Source organism: Hesperophylax consimilis, chromosome 9, assembly GCF_061612785.1.
Source record: "Hesperophylax consimilis isolate HC1 chromosome 9, BYU_Hcon_1.0, whole genome shotgun sequence".
In the NCBI taxonomy this organism is placed as follows: domain Eukaryota; kingdom Metazoa; phylum Arthropoda; class Insecta; order Trichoptera; family Limnephilidae; genus Hesperophylax; species Hesperophylax consimilis.
The window spans coordinates 1,187,759-1,209,344 of NC_142844.1; the positions used below are offsets into that span (position 1 = coordinate 1,187,759).

Below are 21,586 nucleotides of genomic sequence, written 5' to 3' on the forward strand. Positions count from 1 at the left end.
CTCTACAGCAAGGACGAGTACTAGCATCGGACCAGCTACAACGGCTACAGAGACGCCCCGCTCTACCCCTCCACGCCACTGAAGGAAGACATCTCACGCCTCCACGGATTGGGATCACCGCCCTGTTTACAGTCTTGTGTGTCACACATTACGTCTGGCACATAAGTGGTCCTTCGCCGCCGGATCTCTCCGTGGAAGATGTCACCTTCACTGCGCTCTGGGAAGAACAGCGCTGACGGGGACTCATCGCAAGGAAGCGATGATCCCACACCAACCGGGGCGGCCGCAGCCGCGCCCCCCGGACTCCGGCCTACCGCCCCCCTGGCCCCCACTGACCCCCCAGCGGAACTTCTGGCTGGCCCCTCCGACGCGTCACCACCACAGACGCCCCCTGCCATGGCCGACGCCTCGTCGAGAAGCGAAGCTTCGAGCGAGGACACGCTCCGGCAGGTGCAGCTCGAGCTACGAGCTGAGAGGCGGCGCAACCAGAAGCTGCAGGAGGACAGCGCCCGACAGATTGCCGAATTGATCGCCACGCTGAAGGGCCTCCCGCGGACCGCTTCCCCTGCAGCCTGGCAACCGGAGACGCACGGACGACGGCGGCGCCATCTAGCGGCTTCGGGCGAGACCCGGACCACGCAGCGGAGACGCGCGCCACAGCTCCACGGGCAGAGTACCCACCGACGGCGGCGCCATCTAGCGGCCTCGGGCGGAACCTGGGCTACTCAGCGGAGACACACACCGCTGCGCCGCGTCCTGGCTACTCAGCGGAGGCGCACACCACTGCGCCGCGCCCTGGCTACTCAGCGGAGACGCACACCGCTGCGCCGCGTCCTGGCTACTCAGCGGAGGCGCACACCACTGCGCCGCGTCCTGGCTACTCAGCGGAGGCGCACACCGCTGCGCCGCGTCCTGGCTACTCAGCGGAGGCGCACACCACTGCGCCGCGCCCTGGCTACTCAGCGGAGACACACACCGCTGCGCCGCGCCCTGGCTACTCAGCGGAGACACACACCGCCGCGCCGCGTCCTGGCTACTCAGCGGAGACGCACACCACTGCGCCGCGTCCTGGCTACTCAGCGGAGACGCACACCACTGCGCCGCGTCCTGGCTACTCAGCGGAGACGCACACCACTGCGCCGCAGCTGGGTTACGGACCGACCCCCCCGGGCGCGCCTCGGACCTACGCAGCGGAGGCGCAAACCACTGGCCATGCAGTGAGGGCTCAAACCGGGACGGACAACCAGGCGACGCATCCACTCACGGACGGCGCTTCCCCAGGCGTCGCGACGCTGCGAGGTGGACCGGAGCCGCAGTATGGCTATCCCGGTGTGACGGACTCGCCACCGCAGCCCCACATGGACGGATACGGGGCGTTCAACCGCGCAGACGAGGCAGCAAGGCAGACGCGGGACTGGGTGAACCAGGGGGGTGTCCCTCTCGCCCAGGTGACGGCCATGTTTGCCGACGCCCTCCAGCAGTCCCAGGCCGGCGGTACACCCCGCTCCCACCCCGAGGATGAGCGGATGGCGTCGCTCATCGCCCGGCAGTCCAGCGCCAAGGACCTGCCGCCTTACGCGGGCGACGCCATAGAGTGGCAGGCCTGGAAGGCACAGTTCCTGCAGTCAACGGCTACCTGCGGGATGACGGCGGCCGAGAATTTGATGCGGCTGCAGCGTGCCTTGAAGGGAAAGGCGCGCGAAGCCGTCAGCCCTCTCCTCCTGGACCCGGCGCAGGTGCCGGAAATCATGGACGTCCTGGAGCACCGATTTGGGGGCGCGCACTCCATCGCCACTGTCATGTTTGACAAAATAAGGCGGCTCACTCGGCTGCCGGAGGATGCATCTACCGAAGCTCTGGTAGAGTTTTCCGGAGCGGTACAGAACGTGGTCGCCTCACTGGGAAATCTGAGGAGCGACTACCTCTCCAACCCCGCCCTACTCAGCGAGATCGCGTCGAAGATGCCTCTCGCCCTCCGCCTCTCATGGTTGGACAGGGTGGCCGACCAGGCCCAGGCCGCCACCGTGGTGCAGCTCGCCGGGTTCCTGAAGCGGCTGACCAACGCGGTGCCGCGGTCGGGCCTCACCGATAGCGGCCGAGCAGCGCGTCCGAGCATGGCCGAGCATCCGCGGGCCGCCCGCCCGCACCGCGACAACGTTTTCGTTACCGACGAGCGGCCGGAACCCCGCAGTGAAGTGAAGTGCACACTGTGCAAAGACGCTACGCACAAGTTATTCCGGTGCCCCAAGTTCGCGAGTGAAACAGTGGGTGCGCGATGGGAGTTGGTGAAAGGGGCCCGGATATGTTTTAAGTGCTTGGACGGTGTGCACCAAACTAAAACGTGTAAATACCGTGTCAACTGCGGGGTGGGAACGTGCCGGGTTCCCCACCATCGCCTACTGCACGACGCCGCTTACGCTCGCGGCCCCGAGGCGCAGACAGTGACAAACACCTGGGACCAATCGGGAAAGGTGCTGTTTAAAGTGTTACCTGTGACATTGTGCGGCCCCGGGGGCCAAGTGACCGTGCACGCGCTGCTCGACGAGGGCTCGACGGTGACCCTCGTTGACGCCGAAGTGGCAGACATTGTTGGGGCCGCGGGGCCGATCCGCGGCCTGCGCATTCACGGCGCCAACGGCATGTGTTCGTCGGATGCCAAGTCGCAGCGGGTCAAGTTGTCAGTGCGCGGTGACGGCTGTGAATACGCGATGGTGGCTCACACAGTGTCCGACCTAGACCTCCCGCGACAAACAGTGGCCGGCCGCCGGCAAGTGAAACCACGGCTATTAATCGGCCAGGACAATGTTCATTTGATCGTGTCACGGGAGGTCCAAGAAGAGGATGGCGGCCGCATGACGTCACGGACGGCGCTCGGCTGGATTCAACATGGGGGCACCCGGCGGGACGTGGATAGCGGTACCACGCTAAACGTGATCGGCGAGACGGCTGAAATGGGCGAAATCAGCGAGCTCATACGAAGGCACTTTTCCGTTGACTCGCTGGGCGTGACCGCAGTGAGCCGGATGTCCGCCGACATACGCCGCGCCGAGCGCACAATGGAACAAACAACGCGCCCGCTGGACTCGGGTCGGTGGGAGACCGGGCTGCTGTGGAGAGAGGACGACGTGTGGCTGCCCGACAACCGGCAGTGCGCCGTAAACCGCCTCAACGCCCTCGAGAAGCGCTTGAAAAGCGACCCCGAACTGGCGGCAGCGTACGCGGCCAAAATTTCGCACCTGATAAAGCGCGGGTACGCAGTAAAGGTACCCGACGCCGAGGCTAGCGTACCGTCACGGCGGAGGTGGTACCTGCCCCACTTCGCGGTCACCAACCCGAACAGCCCCGGGAAATTGCGAGTTGTTTTTGACGCCGCCAGCCGCTGCCGGGGAACCTCCTTGAACGACCGGCTGTTAACCGGGCCCGACCTGCTGTCATCCCTGTTGGGCAACCTGTTGAGGTTCCGGGAGGGCAAGATCGCCATAGCCGCCGACATAGAGGAGATGTTCCTCCGCATCAAAATAAAAGCGGAGGACCAAATAGCGCAATACTTCTTATGGCGAGCCGGTCCACTAGAGGCAGCGACCACATACAAGCTGTCCTCAATGATGTTTGGGGCCACTTGCTCTCCCAGCAGCGCGCAATATGTCCGCAACAGGGTGGCCGACCAAGGAACCGCAGAATTCCCCGCCGCCGCCGCAGCAGTGCGTTCTAAATTCTACATGGACGACTACCTGGACGCCGCCGATTCCGTGAGCGAGGCTGCGGCGCTGGTACAAGGCGTCAGCACCCTCCTATCCCGGGGAGGCTTCCACCTGGCAAGCTGGGCCTCCAACGCACCCGCTGCAATCCAAAGCGTGCCGGCAGAGAAGAGGGCCAAGGCGGCCATAGCCATCAGCAGCGGCGCCTGTGAAACCGAGAAGGTGCTCGGCCTGTCGTGGGATCCCGTCAACGATACATTCATGTATGAGTTCAAGGAGACGGAGAAGGCCGAGCTCATCCGGCACCCAACCAAGAGGCAGCTGCTGAGCACGGTCATGAGGGTGTTTGACCCCGTGGGCTTCGTGGCCTGCCTCACGGTGCGGTCAAAAATTCTCCTGCAGGATGTCTGGAGGTCCAGCGTCGGCTGGGATGAGCGCATCCACGAGGCGCACGCAGCAAGGTGGGCCGAGTGGATCAAAATGCTCCAAGGCCTGAGCATCCGCATACCGCGGCGTTGCCTGCTGAGCAAGGCCCACTCCTTCGCTCTACACCTCTTCTGCGATGCGTCGGAGGCAGCCTGCTGTACCGTGGCCTATCTAGTGGAGACTACGGGAGAGGGAAGCAGCACCGCCACATTTTTGTCCAGCAAGTGCAAGGTGGCACCGCTGAAACCGCTCTCCATTCCCCGCCTCGAGCTGCAGGCTGCGCTCATGGCTGCCCGCCTGGCTGACACTCTTCGAAGGGAATGCCAGGCTCCTATCACCTCCACCTCATACTGGACTGACTCCACCACGGTGCTGTGCTGGCTCCGTACGGACCCCCGCAGCTACTCAACCTTTGTGGCAAACAGGTTGGGGGAGATTGACGAGCTGTGCGACATCGCCAGCTGGCGCTGGGTCCCGACCAAGCTGAACCCAGCCGACATCGGAACCCGGGACCTGGAGGAACCGGACCTCACCCAGAGTGGAAGGTGGTTCACCGGCCCTTCCTTCCTGACAGCGCCGAGTAACCAATGGCCCCAGGAACGGCAGAGCCAACAGCCGGGTGACGAGATTTTGGAAAGGCGGCCAAATTTTGTGGGCCTTACTCTCGCCGTGGAGGACGGGCTGCCCTCCATCCGGCGGTTCTCGTCCTGGAACCGATTGATCCGGGCCACAGCATGGATGCTGCGGTTCATTCGGCGATGCCACCAGGGACCCGCTAGGCCAGCCGAGGGCCCCCTAGTCCTGCAGGAGCTCCGGGCCGCAGAATGGCGGTGGATAAGGCACTCCCAGGGAGCAACCTTTGGAGCAGAGCTACGCCAGCTCCACTCGGGGCAGGCCGTGCCCAGCAGCAGTCGCCTCGTCTCCCTCGCACCCCACATCCACAACGGGGTGCTCAGAATGGGCTCGAGAGTCAAGGGAGTGAAGGGAGTACCCGAGTCACCCATAATCCTGGACGGTGGTGACAGCTACACCCGGCTGCTTGTGCAACAATACCACACCCGAGCCGATCATGCGAGTGTGGAGACGACGATGGCCGAACTGCGCACCAGCTTCCACATCTTAAAGCTGCGCTCAGTTCTCCGCCGCATAAAACACATGTGCCCCGCTTGTAAAATGCGGCGGGGCAAGCCGTCTCCCCCGATGATGGCACCCCTACCAGCATCCCGGCTTGCACAGCATGTGCGGCCCTTCACCAACTGTGGGATGGACTACTTTGGGCCCCTAGAGGTAACCATCGGGCGCCGGAAGGAAAAGCGATACGTCGCCCTCTTCACGTGCCTATCGACGAGGGCGGTGCATCTGGAGTTGGCCACCGCACTAAGTGCCGACTCTGCCATAATGGCAATTCAAAGAATGTCGGCAAGGCGAGGCCAGCCGGCGACCCTGATGTCCGACAACGGAACCAACTTCCACGGCGCGGACAAGGAACTGAGGGACGCCGTGGAAGACATCTGTCGGGACCCAAGGGTCCAAAACTATGCAACCACCCAAGGGATGGAGTGGAGCTTCATCCCGCCCCGCAGTCCCCACATGGGGGGAGCTTGGGAGCGGCTCGTACGCTCTGTTAAGCGGGCGCTCTCAGCTACGCTCAAGGCGAGAGCGCCAAGAGAGGAGACCCTCCTAACGGCGCTGGCTGAAGCGGAGTACACCGTTAACTCCCGACCGCTCACCCACCTATCGGTCGACCCCAGAGACGAGGAACCGCTGACACCCAATCACTTCCTCATGGGCTCAACGGGGAGGCGGCCCCACCTAGCCATGTACGGGGCGGCCGAGGAAGAGGTCTGCCTCAGGAAGCAGTGGAGGATCGGCCAACAGCTCGCGGACATGTTTTGGAGGCGTTGGGTCCGCGAGTATCTGCCTACTCTCGCCGCCAGGAAGCAGTGGCAGCAGCCAGTGCAGCCCCTACAAAAGGACGACCTGGTGCTGATTGCGGACCCGGCGCTGCCCCGCAACAGCTGGCCACGGGGACGGATCCTCGAGGCCACTCCAGCCCCGGACGGACAGGTCAGGACCGTGAAGGTCAAAACCAGCACGGGGACCTATGTCAGACCGGCAGTTAAGATCGCGGTCCTCCTGCCGGCCTGTAATCCCGCCTCCAAGGACACATACAAAGGACCTGTCCAGACGCCGCCCCGACGAACTCGCCACCTCAGGGGGACTGGACGCCGGGGACCACGCCGCACCAAGTCGCAGCACGCCTCCCGCTAAAATGGGTGTAGCCGAGCTCCACGGGGGGAGTGTGACGGACGTACTGCTCCGGGCTCGGCCGCAGTCACCCACGTTAGGATTATAAGATAAATATAGAATTGTGGAATAAAATTAAATGAATCCTAACTGTCCTAAAGAAATAAAATTGTATGAAATGTATGTAATAATGTAAAGATGTAAATGTATGAAGCAATGTAAAATGAGAATGTAAACAATAAATGAAACGTCGGAGCTTGGATAGAGGTATACGGGCAGAGAAGTATTGTTAGAGCTGGTACAATCATGAGATCATTTAATTCAGGCACGATTATTAGAGTCGTGCTTATACGAGAGGGAACGTTCGGCCCCGGCCCGAAGCAAGGGGCCGTGCGCCGTCGTGGCGTGCGAGGTGCTTCGCCGTCAGAACGTTCCCCAAGCGCGATTCTGAAGATCGTGTCTGAACAAAGAGAGGCCGTGGTCGCGTTCGACCACGAGCCCGAAATTACCGGCCGAGAGGCGGTAGCCAACCCGGCGGCGAGCCGCGGGCGCGCCACAAACACGGGCTTCGATTCCAGGAATCAAAGAGAAAGCGGGCCCGTGTGAGCGTCGCTCAGCCAGCGAAGGCCGCCGGGGTCCTATAAAACGGGCAACAGTCCCTTGAAAAATTAGATATCCAGCAACCTCCACCAGCTCTACACTTCTCTCTGCTCTGCCTTCTACCTCGCTCCGACTTCTGACTCTACTCGCCTTCTCTTCTTCTTCTGACCCTCGCCTCACCCCGGACCTCTCTGCCCCTACGAAAGACCCGGACTCTACAGCAAGGACGAGTACTAGCATCGGACCAGCTACAACGGCTACAGAGACGCCCCGTTCTACCCCTCCACGCCACTGAAGGAAGACATCTCACGCCTCCACGGATTGGGATCACCGCCCTGTTTACAGTCTTGTGTGTCACACATTACGTCTGGCACACGTCCAAAATTTCGTTTTCATTTTTTTTACTCCAAATAATGCCAGGAATTACGGGTTACAGTAAATCAATTACGCCCCTTGACACCCTGTACAGGGTGTTATGTGGGAGGTAAAGTGCAAAAACTCCGGGAGGTGATTCTTCAAGATAAGTAAAAATAAAGATACATAACTTTTTTAGAAATTTAAACATTTTAAGCCAGTTTTTAGAAAGGTTTATATACACTCTGTATACGGTTTTAAACGCTAATTTAAATTTGAAAGCTGAAATGTACTGTATGTAAATGTAAACTATTCAAAAAAGTTGAAAATCACGCAAAATTCTGGAAGCAATTTCTACTATAATACTATTTTGCCCTTACAAGTTGTTTTAGGTTAAATTTACAAAATATCATGTACCTATCAACTTCTCGCCATAACCTTAACCAAAGCCTTTGTTATTGTAGACATCAAATGCGGTTTAAAACTGAAAAACCACAACGTAAAGATCGCATTGAATGTAGAAAATAACAAGTCGTTACCTAGAGACTGGATTGGATACTCCACAACAATCTCACAATGAAAGACCTCGATTGTCGATTACGTATATCTTTTTAGATCAGTACAGTAATAAGGCTGCGACCAGTGAACCCATAATACTTAGATATTTACCGATTCAAAAGAAAACTGATGTCACAATCCACATAAGACCTTTTGATTCCTAGGCCAGACAATCAGAAAATTTGAGTATCTGTTCAAGAAAGAAATACGAACTTAGAAAAAGTTCTATCAATTTTCACGAGGTAGACTAGACACGTCGATACACTTTTTGAAAGGCGGTATTGATACCGCCGCCCCGGGTACTATAATTTCGTTAACTAACACCTCTGCCATAGGTCACCCCAAGTGGTTCGCTACGTTTGGCGACTTAGCAGGGGTGCACGGGTTCATGGAGTGAAGTTTGTCTAGGTGTTTGCGGCGGATGCTTCTGCCTACCAACTGCGTGGCGGGTTGGGTTGGGAGAGGTCGGTGGAGGGATACCCTTTCACCTCTCCAGCCGGACTCTCTCAGTGAAAGGAATGGATTTATACGTCTGTTACTACTGGACACATTGATCACCAGATTCCTACCTACCGCTCATACCCTTTTTCTCCCCAGAAATTTCTCATATTAATTTCCTTAAAAGACCAACTACATAACATCCCCAAAGATGACGTAGGGCCTGAGGAAAACTGTTTACCTAATGGCTTACCATGTGGAGTATATTTAAAAAATGATAATTTTCATGTCAATTTCCCTTATTTTGGATATACCAGACACGCCCTAAACGCACTTCAATAGGTCTATCCCTTCAGTGACTTGTTCTGTGACTGTTGCGTAACAAAAGGAGCATGCAAAATACCTCGTGGTCCATCGGTCACAAAGAATGGTTTCGGTTTCATTAGCCACGGGTCAAACCCAAACCAAACACAAACCGGTCTCACCAACAGCCCAACAGTATGGCCGATACGTAATTGGACTTTCGTTCGATCCGACCGCATTGTCCAATTGCGAATTCCTCCACGTTTGTACCAAGGCAGCATTTCGTGTCTGTTGTGATACTCTTAAAATTGCAGACTTTTATCAATCAACTAACTCTGTTTATATTTAATCACAGGCTGACGGTTTGGGGTAATGTTATGAGGTTGTGGATTCCAGAGTACCTGACAATGGGTGCATTTTTAAAGTGGAAATAATTTTTGTATTGTAATGAGTATTTGTTTCACTTGATCGTGCCATGTATTCCTCGGTCGACCTCGACCTCTTCCAAATCTTACATTCTCCTTACACATCTTTCTTCCTTCATCGTCTACGTCTCATTTTACGACATATAATTATTTGATTCATGTCCTTCTCGGACATCGCCGAATTTTTACATCATTCACTTTATATAGTATCAAGAAATCTACATTGTTGCTGTTAAAAAAACTACATTATGTCGACTTTAATTCGACTCCGTATCTCATTCCAGTGCATAGTTAATGCGTTAAGTCTTTTCGGGCGTCCCCGACTTCTTCTACAATTCAAACCAAACCTCTCTAAACACTTCTGGCACTAATAAAAAAACAAACATTGAAATTTTCATCGAAATCGAATGAATGGTATAGGAACGCGTACGGGACAAACAAAGAAACATTCATTTTTATGTATATAGATCAAACACGATAATACTAATAAATCTTAACGAAATATAAAATAGGACAAGACACAGAAAATAAAAAGATAACTATAATCTCTGTCGTACCGGGACAAAAGTAACGGTCGAAACCGGGAATCTAACCCAGGATCTCTGTCGTACCGGGACAAAAGTAACGGTCGCAACCAGGAATCTAACACAGGATCTCTGTCTTATCGGAACAATAAAAAGGTAACGGTCGCAACCGGGAATCTAACCCAAGATCTCTGTCTTACCGGGACAAAGGTAACGGTCGCAACCGGGAATTCAACACAGGAACTCTGTCTTACCGGGAAGGTAACGGTCGCAACCAGGAATCTAACACAGGATCTCTGTCTTATCGGAACAATAAAAAGGTAACGGTCGCAACCGGGAATCTAACCCAAGATCTCTGTCTTACCGGGACAAAGGTAACGGTCGCAACCGGGAATTCAACACAGGAACTCTGTCTTACCGGGAAGGTAACGGTCGCAACCAGGAATCTAACACAGGATCTCTGTCTTATCGGAACAATAAAAAGGTAACGGTCGCAACCGGGAATCTAACCCAAGATCTCTGTCTTACCGGGACAAAGGTAACGGTCGCAACCGGAAATTCAACACAGGAACTCTGTCTTACCGGGAAGGTAACGGTCGCAACCAGGAATCTAACACAGGATCTCTGTCTTATCGGAACAATAAAAAGGTAACGGTCGCAACCGGGAATCTAACCCAGGATCTCTGTCTTACCGGGACAAAGGTAACGGTCGCAACCGGGAATCTAACACAGGATCTCTGTCTTATCGGAACAATAAAAAGGTAACGGTCGCAACCGGGAATCTAACCCAGGATCTCTGTCTTACCGGGACAAAGGTAACGGAATTTTCATCGACATCGGATTAATGGTATATGAACGCCTACGGGACAAACAAAGAAACATTCATTTTTCTGTATATAGATTGAAGAAGATAGTATTAATAAATCTAAACAAAATATAAAACAGAAAAAGACACAGAAAATTAAAGGTAACGGTCTTCAATCACGTATCTCAATGTAAGAATTACCAATATTATCCTCAACTAATAAGCAAATTTTTATGATTTTTTCAAATTTCAAAGTTCTACCCGAATATATTTGTAATATTCAAGGAGAAAAATGATTATTGCTAATTTATTTAGAATTTCTTCAAATTGAATAAATTTATAGGTTTCCCGATAAACTTTTACTCAAATACGATGTCGGATCACGATTCATAAAAATCCTAATATTTCCGCATTTCGGCAAATTCAAGCGCATGAACACGTGTTCTAATATATTAGGACTAGAGATAAATAAATTAGTAAGCTTCGTTTTTCTACTTGTAGATCAACGCAACCAATTTAAGCTTGTAACATCAACTCCAGCTTGAGATATGGAGATTTAAAATGTCCTCTACACAAGAATAAGAGACATCATACTATTCAATAAAAAGAAAGAAAGTAAAAAAACTTACCCTGTAATAAATGTAGTACTTCACACAATCTTGCAAACTCAAACAAGTAGATAACAAATATAATTAAAATGTTGCCAAAGTCACAACCTAAAGCACGTTCATCCGCCCACGCAGTTAAGTTGGCTTTCTCTTTAAATATTCCGCAGGTTTCTGCCGAATGGGAAATCGAATCAAAAACTATCTCCGGGCACGTACTTGAAATTTAACGTGCTACAAATATACACAGCTTCTCACGCCCACAACTCCAGAGGAATCTCCTCCCGGTAAAGGTTAATTTGCAACTGTTCAAACACAACCAGATAAGTTTGAATTAATACTGATCAAAATGTATACGACCTTCCCACGCGGGGAAGTTTACCATTCTGTCTATATTATATAGTTCAGTTTATAATGACAGTAAAGCATGCTGTGAAAATTAATTTAAGTAGAAGAAGATAAATGTGAACTTCTACTTAATAAGTGTTAGATGCTTATATGAGTCTTTTTATAAATACATAACTACGTTATAACCTTTCCGACTTTTTCAGAAACGACGAATGTAACAGAAGGATTTATATATGTTACAGCGCTCAGTCTTGTGATTATTAGTCATATTTATGGTCAGAAAATGCAGATTTTTCTCAACTACAGATGCACAAATGATATACTTACATAATATAGCTGAGTAGTCGGGGGCGTGACTTTCGTAGATTACGTGGATTTAAAAAACATTTTTAAACAATTAGTTTAGTTAGTTCCTCTTTTATCCACCTGCACCAAGATAAGTGTGTTAGTTTATTTACGTACCTAATACACAATATGCGTAAAAATTGAAGTGTACAATTCCTTCGTTAAAATCTAAATCTAATGGTACCTATTCATTTGCGAACCGAAACGCGAACCGAGCAACTAATTACGCGAAAAGGAACGAAGCAACTGCAAGGGGCGTTTCGCGCCATTTGCGGTTTCTTTCCCATAAGTTTAGGTTCAGTTCCGCAGTTCAGCTCGCGTATGTATACGTAGTATTAAGATAACGCTTTCGGGGGAGAGGTAACTATTTTCGTCAAAAATGAACACAAAGAAAAAACGATCTACGCCAGAAAAACCTAACCCAACTTTTATTTTCTAATATGATATTTATTTACCACAGACTTAAAATTAAACCTGTTAAAAACAGATTTTTTGTTGTGTGTGTATGAAATTTATTTGTCACACAATTAAGCACTCTAAATTTTGTAATTCCCTCCATACATAATTTCGTCCATGTGTTTCCATTCCATTCGTGTGTAATTCTTGCAGTATACGTAAAATACAACCTTGTGTAGGTAATTTAGTTCTGACCCCATATTTTCCAACTCCTCTAAACTATTTTTCTAAAACAAGAGTAAGATAAATAAGGTTTTCTTAGGCAATAGCTGTCATTGTCAGTTTGATTATCAAATCTTTCCCTAAACTACCGATATTAAAACACATTAAAAAACCTTGATTCAACTTAATAATAATAAGAAACGACTGTTTGCGATGAGGAACAATAATGCTATTTAACAATATTAAGCCAGGATTTTTTATTACACGTATATTTTGTACTTCATAATATAAATAATAATAATCCAATGTTTTTTCAATAGAATATATGCAATTTATTTATGGTTCCATGACAGTGACAATTCAACACACTTTTAAAAAGAGATATAAAGTCATTAAAAACGATGATTTTTTTTAACCTATCCTAACCTACATAACCCAGTTAATAAAGTTTTTGTTTCATCACTTTCCATGACTTAATATAAATTTTTAAAGATGTGATGATTTATCCGGTCACCACCAAGAATATACACATTTTTGGCTTATAGCTTCCTCAAAGTAAGTCAAATACGTCCCTTAATACCCGTATAGCTTTTCTGTCGCCAACACACTCATAACTCATAACGTATAATATATTATTTTTAATGATGAACGTTATGTTTGATTGAAAAATACCTGTACATATTGAATAATTTGGCGGATTTTGAAAAGGCCGACGTAGCGCAGTTGGTAAAGTACCAGACCGGCAATCAGAAGGCTGAGGGTTCAAATCACATCGGTGGCATGTATTTTATTCTCAGAATATTTTTTTCAATTTAAACAGGTGTTTCAGGTTAATAATTATTGCTTATAAATTATAAATGATATATATTTTTCCAATCTTATAACCTTCATGTTCAACTTGTTACCTACCTCTAAACCATTTTCCAAAGATTTACAAGTAAGATTATATTAGATAATAATACAATAAGATATGTTTACGGAAATACTTAGCAGTTGTTATCGCTTTATTAGTCAATACAATAGCGATAAGTGAGAGATTGTTGTAAATCTTTTAATAATATTATAGATATAAATTTGACAATATCGATTACATAGCTTTTCCGATACCCACCTACTACTTCCTATTTAACAATTAACCTGGTGTTATCTCTAAACCATTTTCGTGAGAATTACAAGTAGTAAAGTACCTTGTTACATAAAGGATTGGTGTATAATAAACATGGTGTGAGTCTCCTTCTAATCGATGTATATCTATGGTTTCGGTCTGTGGCACCTCCAGTACCTACTTATTCAATTGACAATTGTGTATGGCCGTATTGCTAACACTGGATTTTTTGACACTCGGCGGTTACCAAGCCAAACCTGCGAAGTTACATTACTGCCTGCCGGGCTGTTCACCAATTACGCTCCAGCCGGTATCACAACCATATTTTACTAACAAATTATTATAAGCATTAATTACTCGCCTGAAATATCCATACAAATTGAAAATAACTCCCCAGTAAAAATAAATGCCGCCGACGGGATTTGAACCCGCAATTTCTGATGTCCGGTCAGGTGTTCTGGACCACTGAGCTACTAATAATTCAATATGTACACGTACTTCAATTATTTGGCGGGTTGGGAATAAGCCGACGTAGCTCAGTGGTACAGAGCACCTGACCGGACACAGAAGGTGCGGGTTCAATTCCTGTCGGCGGCATTTATTTTTACTGTTTTTGGATTTCAGGCGAGTAATTAATGCTTATAATAATTTGTTATCCTTTGTGCTATGCATAAAAACTTTGTCTTATAAACATTATTTTATCATTTAAAAAAACCTATTTTATTACCCTAAGCAAGCCCTTTTGCCAGACAGTTTAATTTCAGGATGTTTTTGATTTATTTCAATATACATACATATATTCTAAAATCATATCATTCTTTCTGTTATAAAAAACTAAATCCGTTTTTCAGATTATTAGTGAAGGATTCTTTATTGCACTATATTTTATATGTTGCAAAAATAATCCCGTGGTAACAACCTTCCAACGTACATTCTTTTAACTTATAATATTATTATGGAAGCGTTCAGTAGTTGTGTTATTGCTAAATAAGGCAATAAAATAGCGGTCAGTGTCAACGGTACAAGACCGAGGTTGAAATGCAAATTGTTTAATAAATAAATCAGTGCATTATAACTACGAGTACTAACATCATTTTTACGGCGTACTTCAAAATGATTACTATGTTGATAAGTCAAAGTTAAGCAAGCGGATTTTCTACGGACCTAGAAATCACGCCATTCTGAGCAAAACCGATACGGTGTCCGGAAACCGTAAATTAACGTCTCATTTGGAGTCGATTCGGTGGTAAAACTTTTGTTTTATTTGAGCTGTCGTTTTCGAGTAAATCGAGTCCGAACGTGGAATTTTTTAGATCACATTTGAAAAAAAAACGTTCTCAAAGGGTAAATGTCAGCATTTTTTTTTGTATTTTAAATTGCATCGAAACGTAAACCCGGCTCCAAAAGTTTGTTAATCTTTTAGTTGACGAATAAATTGAAAAAATTTAAAAAAAAAATTTAAAATCAAAATGTTCAGAACGAAGATATTTTTTCGTACTACGAGTTTCCGGATATGTTGGTGTATTTTTAATGAGTTGACCTTCATGGCAGTTGAAACTGCATTAAAATAAACTATAAAAGTGAGGCATTGCCTATAAATCCATAATACACAAGCATGGGTAGAAGCACTACGCTATTAAACAGAACAAAGGGACATAAAAAGCGACTTCATGCATTCTGCTTGCATTATTGTATCTAGGCGAATAAAGAAGGCGCCCACTGTCTTATTTAAGATTTTATTTCTTTATGTTATTTAATTTGTATTATTATTTATTTCATTGTATTAATTTATTTATTTTAGTCTTTGATTACTGATTTGGTGTTTTTTTTTTTAAATGTGAGGAATTTTTTTTAATAGAAAAAAAATCTGTTTTTGTAACAGTAAACGGAATCATTTTGTTTTAAAGTGCTCAGTAAAAATACCAAAAGCGAAAAGAATCAATGTTTGGATTTCGATCAAGGACAAGAATGCTGTGATTAATTCTGTTGGCATGTAGGAGCTGAGATAAAAAATATCCGCAAAAATTCTTATGATGAAAAGTTTTTCCTGTTAAACTTTTCTAAAGCTTTTCATCAGCATTAACAATTTTCGGGATAGTAAAAAATTCTGTTGCAGCTTTGAATACAGCCCATGCGAAGCGAATTATCATTCTTATTACGATACTTCAAGTTAGCACGAGAACAAATTGGGTATCACATGTAGAACAGGCGTTTACAAAGTGCTTTAAAGTTTGCCAAAGATCAACGAACTTTAACAACTATAGTTTAATGTTTAAGTTTAGTGGAAATTGATAGACTGGCAACTGGCAACGACCCAAAGGGAACTGGGGCGCGGCAAATAACAGTGAAGTTAAATAATATTAACATAAAGCCAAATTATTGAAGTCATCATCGGGTTCGATAACCACATTGCGTGTGGGGCAAATATTACACACAATATTTGCCTAAATGTATACGGATAGCAGTATGCGTGAAACCTTTGCCGATCATTCTACAACAAAACATGTGATCATCAATCAATAAGTTATATAATACCAAAATATGGCAATGGTGTAATTAGTGTAGTTCATAGTACTAACAGCAATATATCTATAACATTCACTGCCTTTGCGTGCTCGAACTGATGAACAAAGAAATCGCCTGTTTTGGTTTTCATTTTGCGAATTACCAAAATATTTTCTCCCATTTGACGTTAATGTAAAAATATAATACGATTTTAACTCGAAACATGAATTGAATACGAAAAAAATTAGTACGTGTTTAAAAATCGTTAAAATCTACTGATATTTTGTAGCAACTAAATCGAATATATATAAATTAAAAAACGTGTTTCCCTACCAGCTGAATTTTCTTCCTAACCAGCCACTGATACATGATATGGTAGATAGCTCTTGGTGTCACATCGAAAGTAAGAGAGTTTGGAGGAGGTGGCTGAGCGTTGCTGGGAGGTTCCAGAAAGTTCATGAAGGTTCTCGAATGCTCTAGAAGGTTCTGGGAGGAGAAAGTTCAAGAAGGTTCTGTAAGGTTTCAAATTGAGTGGTGGAGTGTGTCGGTAAGTCTAGAAGGTTCCGGATCGATAATACTCTTGAAATTTCTGGGAGGAGCCACAGTAACGCGAATCGGGGTACAGCTAGTTCATAAATAATTATTTACTAATTAATCAACTATCGTAAAACATCCTTTCGCTTAAGAAAAGTTGAATTAGTTTTTCAACGGAAAACGTCTTTGATTGCTAATTTGTAGATACATACAATGCACAATATACAATGTACACTAAGATCTTCTGAAGATATGAACACATTCGCAGTAGGTAATAAATAGGTTATAATAAAATGGACCACTATCTACAACTTACCCATTCCGTACTAACCTTTCTAATGTTATTTTAAATAATTTAAATATAAGTAATGTCGTATGATGGTTTGCGACATCGCTAAATTTATTTAGATTTTTTTTTATAACTTATTTGGTAAAATCTCAAATTGTAATATTCAATCATTTAAGACAGTATTAGGGACGACTGTGAAAATTTTAAAAAGAAAAATCGGCAAGATTTGGTGGCATCAAGGAATTGAACCCAGGACCTCGACCCTACCCCCTTCGATTAAGATTTTTCCCGAACTAAATGCAATCTGTATAGTGTCTTGGATAAATACAAGGTGTCCGGGAGTAAAGTGCTCAAACTTTGGGAAGTGATTTCCAGGTTAAAAAAAAGAGTTGTTTGTATGGAAAAAATAATATTCTTCTATGGAAAAATTATTTATGTATGGGAAAAAACCAAAAGAATTAAAAAAAATATTTTTTTTTTTTACTTCTACCATTATGTACAATCAATCACCTTACAAAGTTTGTGCATTTTACCCTAGGACACCTGTATATCCATTTTAATTTTAATGTGCGACATCTATTGACTTTTCTAAGAAGTCTAGGATGAACATTTTTCTTCGAATAACTTAATGAGTAAAACCTTAAATTTTTATATTTAATCATTGAAGACAATATTAGCGACTCAAATGAAAATTTGAAACAGAAATTTCAGATGACGATTCGATAGATGCGACCAAATCTTCTTTTAATAATTATTCTGTTTCAAATTTTCGAAAGCGTAAAAATAAAAAGTGGCCCCACTTGAAAACTGACTTTCATGCCGCACTGTATAAATAATATTCCAGTGCCTACCTTTCCTAAGAAAGAACACATTTTTAGTTGCGATTGCGACATTATAAGTGAAGTTTTCAATCTTAGCGTGACTCTTTCCGAAACAGCTAAGTGGAATGGCGTGCAGTCATAAAGTACTCTGACATATCGGACATTCCGCCTTCCTTTATTACGAAATCGTGTGTCGACCGTAACTACATAACAAGGTAAGTCTCTCTATGGGTAACTTCAAAGGGTAGGTAATTCAATGAACTCGCCCGAACTTTTGAAATAGGTGAGAGCTTTCTTTTTCACAATTTTCAACGCAAATAGGGCGTGATAGGTTAGGTCAGGAAAGGTTAGGTCAAGATGAGTTGGGCGAAATTCGATCAGAACTGATCAGCACGAACAAATCCAATTGGGTACAAAGTAGACTTTAATACGAAAATAAGACTTGGTAACTTTTATACCTACTGGATGGAAAACGATTGCGAATCTAAAAGTATGGCTTCAGCAACAACACTTAACTGGCTGTATTACCAACGTCTGTTTGACTATAAACATATCTTAAAATTTACAGTGATTTGAATTTCTGGCGTCATGGAATACGCACGAAATTTTCTGTCTGGAAAAGTAATTTACATCATGACCTATTGACCTATAGAAAATATTAATTTATGTGCCGACCAAACGTCATATGTGATGACGTCGAAATATTGTTTTTATTCATAATTTTCAATTGAAAAATAATAAAAGTTATAAATTCGTATAAAGAATGTCCAAGTGAAGCCTCTCTTGTTTTCGGGTGTTGTGCCTTTTCCTACTAAGCCAACGTTTGCGGTAGACTACTAAACCACACTAAACCGCACTTATTCTGGCTTAAAACATAAGAAAAAATATTAACTTGCGCTAACTTAAACCTAATGTAAAGTGTTTAATATATCTGATTCATTAGCGTCGTAAAGCGTCCATAAGCACTTATTCCTATATAAAAAGCTTATTCACAACAAGCTACAAGAGGAAGCTCGGGTATAACTTGGCACCCGAGCCGAACCGAGCCAGACACCAAGGCTGGGTAGGTTGTGCTAGGTTAGTTGAGAAAGAGGTCGTAAAGAGGTCATATTTCAAACAAACGACTATACATCTGATTACACTTCAAATATAAATGTATTAACACAGACCCATGGATATATATACATGTTATTTTATTATAATTGCAGGATTTGTGAAGCTAAAAGTAATTATTTACATAAAAAAATATTTACCTCAGGATCATTGCCTTTCAGAAATTTACATTTCGAATGAACACCGTTCTTTACTCAGATCAAAGTTCCGACAAGGCTAAGGTCCTGGCGACCTGGGTTCAATTCCTAGAAGTCACCGAATCTTTTCTATTTCAAATTTTCGTTTGAGAGTTGCTAATATTGTCTTCAATGATTAGAAATATTAATCGTCGTACTGGTGATATTTGGATATTTTGACTAATGAGTTTGCCAACCACTGTGCTAAGTTGGTGTATGCATAATATCCCCACTAGTTTTCTTGTATAGGTAAAGAAGGGTTATGCTAGGTTAGGTCGGCCTTTACACGAGTCTTCGTAAACTTAAAAGCTTGTGCTAGGTTGGGATAGTTGTAAAACGTGTCACAATAATGAACTTGGTGTACCATATAATATTATGCAATAGTATGAGTGTCCTACCTTTGGTCGGCGGCAGTCTCGGCGAGAGGGTGGTAGCGGCGCGTCGCGGCGCCGGTTTGCGGGGCGGGGGCGGCGCGGCGCGGGCGGCGCCGAGCGGAGAGGCGGGCCCGCCCTTCTTCACTAGAACATAAGGCGTAAGGAGGGTTCATACAACAGTCGCGTAGCAAGGTTAAAGGGTTATAAGTATATTCTTACAATATTATGTACTAATTTATGCTTTCTCTCCGTGGATAAAATTTATGGTTAATTTTACAAACATATATACACACTCATTCTATTCCTTTCTACTCTTATCGCAAATTTTTGATTTATCTGAATACAGTCGAGCTGTAGGAACGACCCATTTTCATGTATATTATATTATATTTCATAATTTTATAATTATTCTAATAAATAGCAACCAGAAACTCTCCATATGTGGTTTTTGTTCTTATTGATTTTTTATTGTTAAATAAAATTCACAGAACTGGAGAAAATGAAAAAATCATTATTTTAAAATCTTGCAGCGATATTTTCAGATTTTTACGATTCGATCATAAAACCAGATACCAACCAAAAACATTTTTACCAAAAATAGAAAAATGTCACAACAGCTACAACCAACATATTTTGTATTTCTCATTTGACAATATTATAAATTCGCTCAACAGAGTAATTTATTATGGAAATTGTTATATAAGGTGAAGGTATTATTGCCGTTATAAATATAATGCTTTGAGACTATTACAACGGATAGCGGTTTTTCAAATTTTAAGTAACCTAACCATTTTCCTGTACAGAAACAATGCCTTTCGTATGGATTTCACTAACTATTTTCCTAAAGTTCGTCGGTACTGTGTGTATTTTCGAGGTGGACATAGTTTTATTTAACTGTGAGCCCATTGAGTTAATTTCACGAGAATTGGCCATAAATTATATCGTCACAATCATATGGCCGTAAAAATATCGTTTCAACCAAAACCTCCTAGTAGGAGGTTTTGGTTCAACAGCTGAAATTAGGTCAACATTTTGAACCTCTTTGACAGCTTTGTCAATGTGACAAGTTAAAATCAAGAAAAACGAACAGTTTGAAATAAGGAAATAAAATATACGTTGTTAGAAGCGTGTACCTACCTACCTAAGTATATTTGTTTATATGGTTACAGGCAAATACCCTATAGTATCAATAATACCTCCAACTCAATGTCAATTAAATAACTATATTCTAAAACTATACTCAATTACATTCATAAGTACAAAACCCACGAAATAGCAACAAACACGTACAATAGAAACACTAGATCTCATGGTCAAACACTTATCCAACAAATAACTCTACTAATACAACTTTTGGGCAAAAAAGCTTCTTATATCATAGTATTAAACTCTACAATAAAATACCACTCTCACTCAAAAACCTCAACATTATAACATTTAAATCTCAAATAAAAAGCTGGATAATTAATATAGGGAGATCTGAAATAGAAAATATACTGATATCAAACACAGACTAAAACCGAATCTACTAAACTGAACTTTACAAAAAAAACACTATCTTACTTATTTTTAAATTATTTAAAAAAAATATATATATACTACATGATATATGTTTATAATTAAATTCATATGTGTTTGTTTATAAAATTGATTGATTACTTAATTCGATTAACCCTTAACGATTATTATTCAATTGAAAAAACAAATCGATCGCTTCGTGTTTATAAATACTGTTATGACGTGATTAGCAATGAAGGCGAAAAGCCAATATAAATCAGTGACCCATACGTTTTATGAGTTTAATTAGATGGAAATACACGATATATTGCAATAATTCATTTCTTGAGGTTATGGCCGCATATTCATATCAAATTTACGACTGTATGGCACAAGAATTTCAACAAACCAATATGTAAAGCAGTCTCTTGTAATAAAACGTTCGTTCACGTATGTGAATGTAGGTATTCTGTTCCAAGGCATTTCTCCGAGAAATGTTTAATTAACTCTCATATTATGTTAATAATTCCACACATTCAAATATTTTAGGATCTAAATCCAAATATCACAATTAAGACTTCAAAGAAACATTTTCAGAAGGATTTAATGACTTATTTACTACTGGAATGACATTTTCAGAAAAAAATTTCAAAGCACTAGAAAAAAATAGAATAATATGGAGTGAAAAATATTATGGCTTAAAACAGATATATTCATATAGATCAAAGAACGCTGATTCTGAATATATAAATTTTATTTTAGGTGTACATATTTATACGTAGAATTTATAAATCTTTATTTTAAATACCATCCAATTAAAACACACCGTTTGGTTGGTACGACTGAACCCGCAGTTTCATAACAACCAGTCTACTGAG

General features: G+C 44.1%; 1 protein-coding gene across 8 annotated transcripts in view; it reads right to left on the minus strand.

Annotated features, from left to right (window-relative positions):
* toc (toucan) overlaps positions 1-21,586 on the minus strand; it is a 269,046-nt gene that overhangs the window by 90,161 nt on the left and 157,299 nt on the right. For all 8 annotated transcript variants that reach the window (XM_089635517.1, XM_089635518.1, XM_089635514.1 and 5 more), the window contains one exon: positions 19,236-19,355. In XM_089635517.1, coding sequence (XP_089491643.1) covers positions 19,236-19,355 — 120 coding nt within the window. The remainder of the gene's footprint in view (positions 1-19,235; positions 19,356-21,586) is intronic.